The sequence below is a fragment of the Sesamum indicum genome, linkage group LG8, assembly GCF_000512975.1.
Source record: "Sesamum indicum cultivar Zhongzhi No. 13 linkage group LG8, S_indicum_v1.0, whole genome shotgun sequence".
Lineage (NCBI taxonomy): Eukaryota > Viridiplantae > Streptophyta > Magnoliopsida > Lamiales > Pedaliaceae > Sesamum > Sesamum indicum.
Genome location: NC_026152.1, coordinates 20,872,770 through 20,887,226, shown reverse-complemented (window position 1 = coordinate 20,887,226; position 14,457 = coordinate 20,872,770). Strand labels below are relative to the sequence as shown.

At 33.7% G+C, this 14,457-nt stretch overlaps 6 protein-coding genes across 6 annotated transcripts in view; all 6 read right to left on the bottom strand.

Moving 5' to 3' along the window:
- Positions 3,077-3,709, bottom strand: LOC105169764 (dirigent protein 22). Its single transcript, XM_011090270.2, has one exon. It carries the CDS (start codon positions 3,707-3,709, stop codon positions 3,077-3,079), a length of 633 nt encoding a protein of 210 aa, XP_011088572.1.
- Positions 4,851-5,605, bottom strand: LOC105169763 (dirigent protein 21-like). Its single transcript, XM_011090269.2, has one exon. It carries the CDS (start codon positions 5,498-5,500, stop codon positions 4,907-4,909), a length of 594 nt encoding a protein of 197 aa, XP_011088571.1. The 5' UTR covers positions 5,501-5,605; the 3' UTR covers positions 4,851-4,906.
- Positions 8,022-8,843, bottom strand: LOC105169762 (dirigent protein 21). The gene has a single exon (XM_011090268.2). It carries the CDS (start codon positions 8,801-8,803, stop codon positions 8,192-8,194), a length of 612 nt encoding a protein of 203 aa, XP_011088570.1. The 5' UTR covers positions 8,804-8,843; the 3' UTR covers positions 8,022-8,191.
- Positions 10,505-11,426, bottom strand: LOC105169761 (dirigent protein 23-like). Its single transcript, XM_011090267.2, has one exon. It carries the CDS (start codon positions 11,380-11,382, stop codon positions 10,807-10,809), a length of 576 nt encoding a protein of 191 aa, XP_011088569.1. The 5' UTR covers positions 11,383-11,426; the 3' UTR covers positions 10,505-10,806.
- Positions 12,164-12,936, bottom strand: LOC105169760 (dirigent protein 4-like). The gene has a single exon (XM_011090266.2). It carries the CDS (start codon positions 12,765-12,767, stop codon positions 12,204-12,206), a length of 564 nt encoding a protein of 187 aa, XP_011088568.1. The 5' UTR covers positions 12,768-12,936; the 3' UTR covers positions 12,164-12,203.
- Positions 13,521-14,457, bottom strand: part of LOC105169917 (putative amidase C869.01) — a 2,479-nt gene continuing 1,542 nt past the window's right edge. Inside the window, exons 4-5 of the mRNA XM_020695865.1 lie at positions 14,091-14,372; positions 13,521-13,994 (exon numbers count right to left, since the gene is read on the bottom strand). Coding sequence (XP_020551524.1) covers positions 13,638-13,994; positions 14,091-14,372 — 639 coding nt within the window. The 3' untranslated portion in view covers positions 13,521-13,637. The remainder of the gene's footprint in view (positions 13,995-14,090; positions 14,373-14,457) is intronic.

The window sequence follows — 14,457 nt, the reverse complement described above, 5'->3', positions numbered from 1 at the left end:
CATATATATACTATAAAATCTGCAAATCTATAATATAATTAATATCATATTTTATATTTTCTAAGTAATGATATGATATATATATTTCTATTATGTAGACATGTAATTGAATAAAAATATATAAGTTATATAACATACTTTTTTTATAATATTATATGCATTATATATTGACATATCTTTACATATACTTTTTAACACAATTTATTTACTTTGTAAAATATATTAACATATATTGAGCTTGTAAATATTTTTTGTGTTCCATAATTCATAAAAAAATATAAATTACAAATATTATTTTTAAAATAAAATATGACTAAAATTTTAAATCACTTTGGGGAAGATATTTTAATAAAACATATTCTGTGAAGTAAAATAAAATGTACATGAGTAAGTGAGAAATGTATTTTTGTCCTTTCAATACCAAATTATTTTGCTAGATATGTCTTTATTACCTTTCATTCTTTAAGAGTGTAAACAAGATAAAATATATAATTCAATAGTGCAAAATGCATTAAACCCTTATTTTCTAATAAATATTAGGATAATTACGCTTTCCTTCCCTAGGGTTTGGTGTAATTACACATAGACCCCTTGTAGTTTGAAAAATTGCATATAGCATCCTTGACGTTTGCTTTCGTCTAACAAATTAGTCATACATTAGTTAAAATTCACAAATTTGCTGATATTAACAGAAAAACTGAATGAAAATTAATATATGCCCTTAATTGACTTATTACTGACTTATTGTAGGTAGACCAAATATTTTTTTTCGATCTAAACTATCCTTATATAATGGTGAAGATATACCTCCCAATATGCATCAACGCGTGAAGACGTATTTGTTTATAAAGAGAGTCATTTAACCTGCAATAAGTCAGTAATAAGTTAATTGGAGGTACATATAGATTTTTTTTTTTTCTACTTTTTTGTTTATATCAGTAAAATTTGTTAAATTTTGATTAAAGAAGGGACTAATTTATTAGACGAAAGTAAACTTTAAAGATGTTTGATGTAATTTTTTAAATCATAGAAGGTGTATGTATAATTATATTAAATTTTAATAGAAAAGAATGTAAGGATCCTTAAACATTAAGCACCGCATATATGTACATGCGGCGGTGAGTCCCACCAACAATGCAGCACCATTATTTCACGGAATTTAATAGAGCTGTACGAGAAGCTACTAACTGCATTGAAAAGACCACCCACCCTCCCAAGAATAAAGAAGAACAAACCACACGGAAGTCCGCATCATAAGACAAATAATTTGAGCACACTTCAAGCACATGTCTTAATTTGAGCACACTTCGAAAACATAGTGGAGAATATGCTTCTTCTATGCTCAATTTAGTACATACCTCCCATCATAAAAATATATATGTGCTCCTTCTCTAATTATTTTTCTTGAAATTTCTCTTTTGTCCTCCGACATCTTTTTGCTCCATTAAAAAGTGGTAATTATATGATTCTATCAATATTTTTTATAAATTGAGCTATTAAATAATATGTTGGTTCGATTAATATATTAATATAATAAAAAAATATAAAATAAATTACATTAAACACATATAAAGTACGACAAATATTTATATATTTAATGGGAATCGAACCTATGACTTTAAATTTGAATATAGGGCCTACGGCTTACCCATTAACCAAAACCATTGGTGTTACACTAAATTCACATTGGATGAATTCTACTCATAACTAATCTTATTATTGGATTTTCACTTGGCAATTGAATTAATTAAGTTTTATTGGGCGAAATAAGTAGGTTATCATATTGAGCTATGATATTTGGCGTAGCGATTGGAATTTAATATCGAATGGATTAGATTTATGAAGATGATGCATGCATAAATGCCGTTGTAAATTAGAAATTTGAGTAACTTACCAAATTCAAAACTTATTCTTTTTATTGAAATCAGAACGAATAATAACTAGCGAAATGGTGCACCAATCACCCGTACACCACAAAATTTGGCAAACAAGGCCATGTGTCTATCAAATTACTCGACTTGAGGCTGATGATATAGTCACGGTCCCATATATATACAAACAACACATGCAATGGGACATCATCAATCACATGAAATGTCATGTCAGTTTCAATAATTGCTTAATTAATAAGATTAGGATATATCAGCTAATAATAAAGAAATGCCAACATATATACCACTGCTATTCTACAAATTAATCGAAGAAATATGCCCCAAAGCTGGGTCAATTTTAAAACTTGTATGTCCGGTAAAATATATAAGTAATCCTGTTTTATGGTTTTCTTATTGTAAACGGATTACATTAGATGAATAGATTGATAGGGGTCTCGCCAAACTCCGCCACAACATCGATGGACTTTTTCTTTTATAAATGTATGTCGGGAAAATATATGGGCCGGTGTTCCTCTAATTCTTCAGTAGTTACAACTTATGTCTAATAAGATGGTTATAATTAACAACCAAAGATATCTCCGAGTAGCCAAGACAAGACCATCTCAATCACTGCCCTTATATGTTTTACTTGAATTTCGATTCATTTTACCTGTCTGTTACAGTTAACATCGATCCAAGATATTCAAAATATTTGAATTTATTTAATATTATTGATCACTGTATGATTGTTGTAATGATTTTTATTAGATTTTTTATATTCGATATGAATTATTATAATCGATTTATTTCAATTAACAATAGTTCATTACGTACTTTACCTTTCACAAAATGTTCCTTTACAGCATTTCATGCTTTTAATCACTTAGATTGTTTAATTAATGCCTTGCTCTCTTTGAATCTTTCATTTAGTTGAGCAAAATAAAAAATTCCATGGAAATATTATCACGTGCTTCTTACTTAATTAGTACGTGCTATTTCACTTTATTCAAATAAAAAAATAAAGGAAAGTATATCATAATAAAGTAAGTGCAAAATTTTAAGTAATTTAAGTGATTAAATTAATGCACATTTATTCAAATAAGGATACAATACACACATGACTTTGTTGCATTTTTCAACACCCCAAAGATTGTGTCGGTGTGCATCAATTTAACCCTCATCATTACCATCTTCATGACAAGCTTTCATATGTTTGCACGACAAGAACTCATGCTGGATTGATGGACGTAAGTCACATAAATCGTGTATTCCAAAACATTGTGTTCCATGTCAGGATCAGAAAAGTAAGTGGTGGTAATCACATATCCACGAGCAAAACGAAAAGCTCCGGTACCGCCAATCACCGGCAGCTCACGCTGTTCGTTCATCACTTGGTTCATTCCCGAAATACTGATGGAGCTTCCCCTGAAGCGGCCCGACGTGAAGACGAAGTTAATGTTCATGGAGAAGGACAATATTTCCAGGTCTGCAGCAGTGACAATCCCCTGAAATCTGCCGACGGCCTCCGAGTTGATATCAGGCCCCGCTGTCATTGGATTATCCAGGACTCGAACTGAACCGAACGAAGTCGCGGAGTTAGAAGTGATGTTCGCGCGAGCTACCTCATAAACTGTCTGATTTTCGCCTTTTAGTAGATCTTGAACGTAGAAATGGAGCTTGGCGAACTTTTCATTTCCATGGCAGAGGTTGTGGAACCACGATTCATCGTTGTCGTCGGTGTATAGAGGATCGGTTTTGCTTGCATAACCAGCTGTTGGAAGTATGGCTAAGGACAAGGAGAAAATTACCATCACAGTAAGAAAGATCAGTTTTCCCATATCTTTACTGCCTAATAGAGAATTCTCAAGATGGGGAAATGGTGATTGGTTTATATGATTAATATTTCTAAGCAAGAACGGGATTTTATAGGAGTTGTTACTGAAGAATGTGTCAACTGTCAATATTAATTTAGAACGGCATGTCGTCTTCTTCTCCAATTTGCTTAATTAGATAATGTCCTTCACATTCTTGGCCTCCCACTCCTATCATTGAACCATATAATGTAATTTGATTATCTTTGTTACAATGGACAATATATATTGATGTGGTCATAAAGGAGGCTCAATAGAATAACAATTTACCTTCTTAAATAGGGATGTAAATGTTTTATTTTACGAAACACAATGTGACAAATCACTATTGTTTTTCATAAAGAGTAATTTGCTCATTTGCAATATTATAAATAGATAAATTGCATTAAATTCTATGATAATTAAATATGTAATTCTAATTCTATAATTAAAGATCTTAGATAAAGATGTCTATATATGTATACACGAAACAATAATATTTTTTGGTTAGTTAATTTCTATAATACAAATAGTAACAGCTTAAAAGCATTTAATCACGTGGATAAGAATTAAGGATGGAATTGAAGAGGAAGCTGATGTCTTGTTATGAAAAGGTGAGACAAGACCACAAGTAAATATTGAAAGAGTGGGCCAGACCTGTTCATTTTATTTGACATATGTCATAAATTAATAATTGTGATTAATAAACCTCATCGATCTATGACATGGTTAGATGTACATCTTCCTGACCTGTTCCATTCATCCACACTTGCAAACCACACATTATCTTAAAATTATGTGTCGATTTTAAAAATAGGATGGATATATATGTGTCATTAATTACATCATGCTATTTTTCAAGCACTGATAGAGAGTCCCTCTCATGACTTGTTATGAAGTTGTCTGATTTTTATAACTGAAAACCAAATTGATTAATCTCTTAAGCTTCATTATTGTTATTGTTTTTGAAACACGTGCACGAAAATCCTTAAAACTTCTTTTTATATTTCATATTATCATAGAAATTCACTTCATACCCAAAAAGAAAAGAAAAGAATCATCCAATTAGGGCCTAGAATAAGCAATATGCATTTGGGGATTTCATTAAATGACAGAGACGACTGCAAAATACGTAACTACCACATTAATTACTGTGTTTCAGTACGTGGGTAGGTGTCCCACTAATTAGTAATGCAATACCACAACATCGTACTCAACAACAGCATCTCCCGACGTGCTATTGAAGGTTAGGGTATTCAACAGAGCGGTACCACGGGCTAGTCTGAAAACACCGGAGCCACCAACAATGGGCAACTCACGGTACTCATCCATAAACGGGTTGTGGCCGACAACGCTGAGCGTGCTGCCGTTGTATTTTCCGCTTGTGAACACAAAGTTGAAGGTCATATGGTAGGCTATCTTGTCCAAAGAGGTGGAACCGAATAGCCCCTGTGCTCGACCCACAATAGGGGAGTCAGGGGCTGGGCCCTCTGTTAATGGATCGTCAATCGCGGCTATTAGCCCGAAATAAGTGGGTGATTGAGAAGTGGAATTAGTGACAACGAGTGGGACATTGGTTGGATTAGAGCCACTGACGATGTCGTGCAGGTAGAAATGAAGCTCTGTTACCTTGTGTTTCATGTGAGGAAGTTTTCTGTACCAGTCCTTCATTTCTCTGGGCCCTTCATTACTACCAGTAGGTGAATGTCCATCAACCACAACCATAGCTGCAATTACTACCATCCAAGAAAGCAACACCATCTTCATCTTCATCTTCATCTAAAAATGATGATGAATATAATGAGCAGTGGTGGATGAGCTTAATTAACATGCATGCAACTGTGGATAATATTATATATAGAGAGAGAGAGAGCCAGTGAGGAAATACATTAGACATATATAGACAAGGTACGAGGAGTCTCTATATTTTGGGAAACCGTACGTGTTCAAATTAGACATACTAGAAAAGTATGCAGTTGTGAACCGTACGTCCAGTCCAATTATTAAATTGGCCCGACTCCGACGCTTCGGCTTGACCTTATATATATATATATATATGTGTGGCCGCCATATTCGGGAAGAATTCATAAGCATACATCCTTTGAATATCAACTGTTATTATATATATATATATATATATATATATATATAGATATGGAGGCAAGTCAATTATATGCAGCCGCTGTCTATACTTGTTTCTAGGGTTAAATTTATTTTTACCCCATGTGATATATCAAAATATTATAAATTTGTAATATAAAAAATTATTCACATGTTATGAATAAATAAGCACACCGCCTTCTGATCAACTTGAACCTATATTTTTAGAAATAATAACTAAAATACCCAATTCTAATCAATCGGTCAAACTAAGTCTATTAATTATTTTAATTTATAATATATATAATTTATAACTATTAAATATATTTATAGTATATATAATTTATAAAAAAAATTCAAAATAATAATTATAATAATAATAATTACAACGCGATCGCCCTTGCTGGATGGGCGACCGCGATGGCCGTCACCCAGGGTGAGGAGGGTGTCGGCCCTCCTCTTTAGGGTTTTTAATTAATTTAATTAAAATTATATTTTATTATATAATAATAAATAAATAATTATTATATAAATAATATTTTATTTTAAATAAATATATATAATATTATATATATTAAATATGAGGGAAGGGCAAAAATATATAAAAAAAAAATATATTTTCATAACAAATTCGCAGTCAAAGTACGTGTGACCCAATTTCTGTACAGAGGGGGTCTTCTTAACTTTATTTTAGATCATTGGGGGTATTCAATATTTTAGTTTTCATAGAATTTTTTTTAAATATTTCTATTATCACAGGACGAGTGTCTGAATTTTTCCCCTTGTTTCCACAAGCAACTGCAACTGAATCTGGATCTGGGTTTGAGTCGGGTTGGAGGTTGCTTTTTCCTTCCCCCAGACGTTTCTCTTGCAGCTTTTGTTATAGCTTTGGTGATCATGAATCTGGGCCCCAACCCCCAAACTCTTTCTTGTAGTGGGATCAGTAGTTTTTCTCTCAAAATTGTACTGCATTTTTTACAATTATATTTTATTTGATGATAGTATGAGAGTTAAGAGGGATTATACGTATGAGTAGAGGAAATATTAGTGTAATTGATTCAAAAATTTGGTGAGGTGTTTGTATAATTATGATTAAAGATATACAGTTGAGAAGAGTGAGTGAATTGGGCGAGTGGGAACTGCTAGTATCAGCGGTCACATTTTACACATCAATATGGGTATTGTTGGGCCGGGTCTGAATTCATACGTTTCTATTTTTACATGTGTGCAGACTTATATTCATTTTGAAATCATTTCTAATTTTGGGTTTCTCAAACCAAATACTAACACCACACACTGCATTTTATGTGTGTCTAAAATATATAACAATTATAAATAATTATTTTTTTTATGCAATATTGATTTCAAAATATAAAATGGGTCTAATTCCAACGGCAAGTCTAAAGGGTATGATAATAGACTTCTCTTTTATTATGGTATAAATTGTAAAGTACGTCCTATATATATAAATTTATAGTTAATACTTTAATAATATATATATAAATCGCTCCTCACTTACAATTGTTGTTTGTGATATCACAATAGCAAATTTTAAAATTTCAATTGCACTCTTATATATTTGTTCCAGCATAATTACTTTTTTATTTTAAATGGTTTACATCATCTTTTAATCGTCGATATATTATCATATTTAGAATTTACTTTCACTCATATTAATCACTTTTAATCATATATTTATATGTATGTGATTTTTGTTTTTAAAATTTATATCGTATCTATGATTATATGGTGCAGATATTGCATGCCACAGTGGCTAGTAACCAAAGAAAATAGGGAATATCATAAACCCTAAAACCATTGGCATATATGTTTCATGGGTAAATTACAACAATCTCCCTTAAAGTTTGGCATAATTACGATTATCCCTTCATTGTTTAAAAAATTATCAATACTCCTCTAATTTTAACGAACGTCTAACAATTACTCCAATCAGTTAGGTTTCCATCTATATTCCGTGGTGAATTGACCACAATACCCATGTGGATTAAAAATATTATAAAATATTATTTATTTTTAAAAATTTTAAATTTTTTTATGGACTGAATGGACTTTTTATAATTTTTTAATTTTTTTCGTTCACACCTTTGAATTTTTATAAGTTTTTAATTCTTAAAATAAAAATAAAAAAAATACTGTAAACGCAAAATTGATAATTTCAAACGACAAAAATGTATTTGTCATTATGTCAAACTTTAGGGAAGGTCATTGTAATTTAGCCAATATTTCATACATGCACTTCCATTACATGACATCTTTTCTAGCCAAGTCCAAAAGTAGATGAATTACATGTAACAAACGGAAACGGGCACAAGAAATTAAAATGCTTAAATTTGGGGAGGGGAGAAGCTTTCACATGTTTGCCTGCAGACGCATGCTAGAATCATCCACGTAAGTCACATAAATCGTATATTCAAGAATACCATAACTGGTCTCAACATTGTAAGAATGAGTGCTGGTAATAGCATATCCACGTGCAAAACGGAACACCCCGGTACCACCAACCACCGGCAACTCACGTTCTTTGTTCATGATCTGATTCCGTCCCAAAATACTAATCGTGCTTCCACTATACTGGCCCGACGTGAAAACGAAGTTAAGGTTTATGGCTAAGGCTGATGTTTCCAAGTCCGCTGAAGTGATCAGCCCTTGAACTCTACCCACTACCTCCGAGTTGATATCCGGCTCGGCAGTGAGCAGGTCATCCAGAACTCTAACCTGACCGAACGCAGTTGGAGAATTAGAAGTGATAGAGGCACGAGCGATCTCGTAGACTGTCGTATTTTCACCACTTAGGACATCTTGAACGTAGAACTGAAGCTTGGCCACTTTTTCATTTCCTTGGCAGATGTTCTGGAACCATGCTTTTTCGTTGTCTACAGGACCTTGTTTTCTAGCATAACCACTAGGTATGCAGGCTATGGACAAAGAGGATATTACGATGAAAATTATAATGTTTGCCATTGAGGAGAGAATCCTCAAGATCGATAGGGGAAGTGGTTAATTGTATGAAAAAGTTGGTGCGATGATCAGCTCTCTTATATGGAGTTGTTGAAGAAGCGTGATGATTAACTTTAAGTGGGAAGATTAGTTAGGGTACGTAATTTTTATTGTTCATGCATGACGTCCAACTTTTTGAACTATTTCCAGTGTTCTTCTAAGCACCGGGTCGCGTGTATGGAAAATTTTAATTCGAATCTAATTTGATCAAATTTGAATCAATCATACGATAAGTACAATATACTTATTGTGTGATTGGTGTACAATTTAAAAAAAATAAACAAATCACATCATAAGTATAATACACTAAATTTAAAATTGATTTGATTTTACTAGAATTGGTCTGGACAAAAATTTTCTCGCATGAATCCATGTATACTAATAAAGCCTTAGTTTTATATATCGTTCTTACATACTTACACAATTAAGGTTTGCAGCCGTCTGCACCTAAACTTTGTTATATAGTACTTGGTGCGTTCCACGTCACGTAGATGAAGTGTACGTACGTACCCAATACAAATTGAGTTAGTTTACCTCTAATTAAGGTTTATACAAATTCATTGACTCCGACAAGTTTATGTTTTTATAGAGGTGTATATATGGTGACTATATATAAAACTTGTTAACCATAGTGTTAAACCCAATTTACCATAGTTAAGTGAAGGGACTGGTGCTGAATGGGGGTAGGTGCACGTGGAGATGGATATCACATATATATTATGGTTAGGTATATAAGTGTTTCTAATCTATTCAAAATTTTAACTATTATCGAGTTCTAAAAATTATGTTAGAATTTATTTGATTATTGATTTAATAAAGTTTAAATGAGTTTTAACAGAATTAAATATAAGCTAAAGTTTGAAAGGTTTGATTTTTTTATTATTATTTTTGTATTAATTGAATCGAGATTGATCGAGCTAAGCTTGAAAGCTTATCTAACAAAATTTTTTTGTTCAAGTTTAATTTGTTACATAGCAAAATTCTATTCTAGTACCATAAAATAAGGGTAGAAAATTTGTTTTGGTACCATAACTATGTCATGTATGTTTTTAGTCTCATAAAACTCAAAATCATGTCCTTTTAGTTCTAAAAGAAAATGTGATTTTGGGTCTTTTTAGTCTCAAAATCACAAAATCTTTTTAGTCCCAAAACCACAACGCATGTGAACTTTTGGGACTAAAAATATGTAATTATAAATTTTATGGGATTAAAAGCGATATTTGTCGTAATTGTGGTACCAAAATAAATTCTACCCCTATTCTATGGAACAAAAAAGATATTTTGCCCTTTGTTATACGTTTAACAATTCGAATTCAAATAAATTTTTATCAATTAATTTCAACTGAAAATTGGGTAATTTAATTTATTTTTCAACTCTAATTGGGGCTCCTGGCCTTTTTATTCCGTTTTTCAACTCTACCCTAGATATATATAAATCTTGTAACACAAATTGAGTTGGGAACCTTGATTTAATTAATTACACTGCAGAAAAGAAGTGATAGTAGTTGGAAATTAGAGATGATGGCAGATTAAGCAACAATGGAGGGCAGAGAGGTTGGAAAAGTCAAGTATATTTGTTGGGCATACGTACCATCCATCACACCCATCTAATTCTCGATTCCTGATAAGATTTGAATTAAATTGTTGGTATTAGTTATACTTGAATTAGATACAAACACATGAAAACTCTTATTATAAGTCAAGCTTACGTTTTCCATAAATGGCAGCCATCGGTTCGTCTTCTTCTGCATCCCACCAAGTAACCTACTCTCATTTTATTTTAGCTTTGAAAATTAAAATGCATATTCTCCAACATTTGCCTCCTCAACACAAACTAAATTAACCATTCTATCTGAATACCTCAACAAAAGAGGTAGCCCAACTCAATTTTCCCTCCTACATTCTAAGGCCATGTTGTGGGTTGATTTCAGAACCAAAACGGAAAATAAGCTACTAATTACTGCATTTTAAATGTAGGTGGCAATTGTAACATTGTACCCAACTATGGCATCACCCGTGGCAGCATCAGCCCAATAGGTGTGCGCCAGGGCATACCCACGAGCCAACCGGAAAAGGCCCGTCCCACCAACAATGGCCATCTCCCGGACGGGTTGCATCACCGGATTGATACTAAGAAGGCTAAAGGAGCTACCATCATATATTCCATCCGTGAACCCATAGTTGAGGACCATAATCAGCCCAAAATCCGTCTGCCCCGCTGACCCGTACAACCCCCTGGCCCGTCCCACAATCTTGGACGATGGATCAGGCCCAACAGTCAACGCGTCATCGATCATCATCAACATGCCGAAGAGGGTGGATGAGTTGTTGGTTTGGGGAGCTTGAGCAATCCTTGTGGCAGTTGGACTCTGCCCACTCACTTTGTCATGGAAATAGAATTGGAGAGTGGTTATGACTTCAGTTCCTGTTTCGACTCTCTTCGCCCATGTAACTTGATCATTGGGCTGGGGCTGAGCAGCCGCCCCTGTAATTATGGCTAAAACGAGAAAGATGGAAACCGAAAGTGAATCTAGACGTCCCATTCTTGGCTCTGTGTTTCTTTCTTCTCTGAAATGCAGGAAATCAAAAAGAGTATGTGGATGTATATATACAAGGGAGCAAATTAAAGTTTAGTAGAGCAGTTAAACTAATTAAAATTGGACATGTGTGGAAGGCTAGTTCGAGAAAAGTCTCTAAGAATTTTGACAAGTAGGCAAACAACAACTACTATTCTTTGGACCATCTTTCAAGGTAGAAAAATGAGAGATGTTCCATTTTTCCCACCAACCCTCTTGACCTAAGATTGATAGGATTTGTTAATTGAGTGGAGAAGAATTTGAATAAACTAATGCATTAACAAGAACGTAGTTGGTATACTGCATCCTTTTTTCTTTTTTGGTCTTTCTTTTTGAGTGAAGGTTGTATAGAAACTTCACTTTTACCAAGTAGTTAATATTGGAATTTTGGGAAAGCAAGTCAATGATTGGTGGATGATGCTATAATGGGTGACAAATATAAAAGTGTCTCAATTATTTTGGTATTTTAGTTTTAATTTATTTATTAACCTCCCACTTATCCATCTAACTTCCCACTCCCCCATTATATTTCAATAGTTTTTACTTTTTTTTAATAAAAATTATTTTTTATTTGTCACTATTTATAAATTTAATATTAACTTATTATTTTATATATATATTTTTTAATATTTATAAAATTTGTAGGCACATGGGATGCCTCACAAATAAATAGTGAAAACCAGGATTTGCATCTTAAACAACAGATGTAAAAACTGATTCTGGATTAGTTAGAAAAGAAGAGAAATGTTTCCATGAACTTCCAGCATTATACAATAAAACCTAATCCCTCAAGGATGAACAACCTCCACAGTGTACTCAAGAACAGCATCACCATTAGTTATGTTCAAGGAATATGTCTTGACCAAAACAAACCCCCTGGCCAGCCTGAACCGCCCTCTCCCTCCAACCACAGCCAGTTCCCGGTGATTCTCCGTTATCGGATTCCTGGAAAACACACTGAGTGAACTCCCTTTAAACTCCCCACTTGTAAAACCAAGATCAATATACAAGACCAAAGTCAAGTCCTTGCCCTGGCTGGATGAGACGTATATTCCTCGTGCGTTGCCAATGACTTTTGAGGTTATCTCAGGCCCTTCCGTGAGTAGATCATCAATGGCGAATGTGGTGCCAAACGGTGTCGGCCCATCCTCTTTCTTAGTGGTGTTTGGACCAGCTATCTGCACTGCACTTGGTTTGTTTCCACTTAGAATGTCATGAACGTAGAAGTGAAGACGAGTTCTCTTTTCCTGAACTGGCTCATACGGTCGGCTTTTGGAGTAGTATTTGGAGTGAACTGGTGTAGTCCATACGCTAAGTACTAATATCCATGCCACTAACACAGCCTTCTCCATTTCTCTGCTTTGCGAACCTGCAACTGGTGTCTTAGTATTTATACTAAACTAAGATGAATTCAAACTGGTTTTCAATTGTTTTACCTTCCTAAATTGCAGCCTTCAATTATTTGCATGTTGAATCTATTCGGATCCCTACATTACGTTCTTTCCATTTTGAGCCATTGCATTGACTCTGTAGTAATTGACACAGGCAGGATACGAGTATTGACAAGTGTGATTGTTTGTGTTTTCTTCTCATCCTGTCTCAACTAATGGAGTGAATTTCGTTGAAATGAGAGTGGTCGCAAGATAAAAATATAATATAACAGTGGATGTGACATGTAAAAAGTATTAGCTGAGAAAAAATGTAATGACTATAGATTATGCTATATGTTCATTTTTAGAACAATGAAATGTGTTTTTTCTTTGTTGAAGTATTGTGTGGTTGTACAATAATTTTTCCATAAAAAAAAAAAGATGAGATATGAGTTATCATAAGGTATCTCTTTTTGCCTTATAATGTAATGATTGTAAAGATATCTGCAGATATTTGACTAAGTAAATCACTCCAACCAAATCATACGAAAATCTGTTGATGGAAATAAAACCCAAAAATATTCTGGTAATCTTTGCCGTATCAAATTTGATTTTTAATTATTTGAGGTCAATCGCTTATACCCTGATAAGTTCATTTCTTTTTTTACTATAAGAAAGAATGTTTAATTTTTGTAAAGATCAAACGAGGGTCAGATGTATGTCTTTTTCAGAAAACCGTATGATTAATTGATATTGATAACTATATGAATCGTGTTTCAAGAAAACATTCAGACTAGGATTTAGAACGAAGAAAGAGCTCGGATCTAGACAAAAATGACATGTAATTCAGTTTTATGGTAGGAACGTTGGAGGCTTCCTGCTCTTTGTCGCCTGCTCAAACCCATAAGCAATTTCAATCAGTTTAGGCTCGGAACCCCTCAATCCACCGAAACAAATGCCTATTGGAACACCTTTGCTGTCATATGCAGCAGGAACAGTGATTCCTGGAAACCCTCCAATTGCAAGAACTGGAGCAACACCTGCTCCAGCAGTCACCAATGCATGCAGCTTGTTCTGGATCATCAGTTTCTCAAATCCGCTTCTCGTCAAATTTTCTAAGTTCCATGTTGCTTTCTTCTCTGCAGTCCCAATCCCATTAGTTGCTTCAGAAGCCAAAAAGATTTCTTGGCCAAACTCTTTAATCATTTCCTGCAAAAACGTTTCATTGAGGATATGTACAATTCACCGTTCAAGATGTTATTCAAGTATGTTTAAATGTTCACTCGAATATCTATTGCTGCATACCACATCAGAAAATTTTTGGTTAAAGGCTATGACTTCTGCCAGGGACCGGACTGGGGAAGCCGTTAGCTCTTTCAGGTAAGAGTTCAATGAAATTTTGAATTCAGCTAATAATGCTGTTGCTTCGCCGCTTAAAGTGGAGTTCAAAATTGTGTTGATGTTGGCTATTTCCAAATTATCTACCAAGATCGCACCGTGCTGCCTGAAGTTCAAGAAAGTTGTAGTTGTATTTTGTATGAGCACAGTTTGATGATCAATGGAAAAACTATAACAGAAAGAGTAAAGCTTTCACCTTAATGTTTGGAAGTGTTGCTCAAATGTTTGTTCAACAAGTTGATCAGAAAAAGTAAAGAAAGGATTCCTTACGATG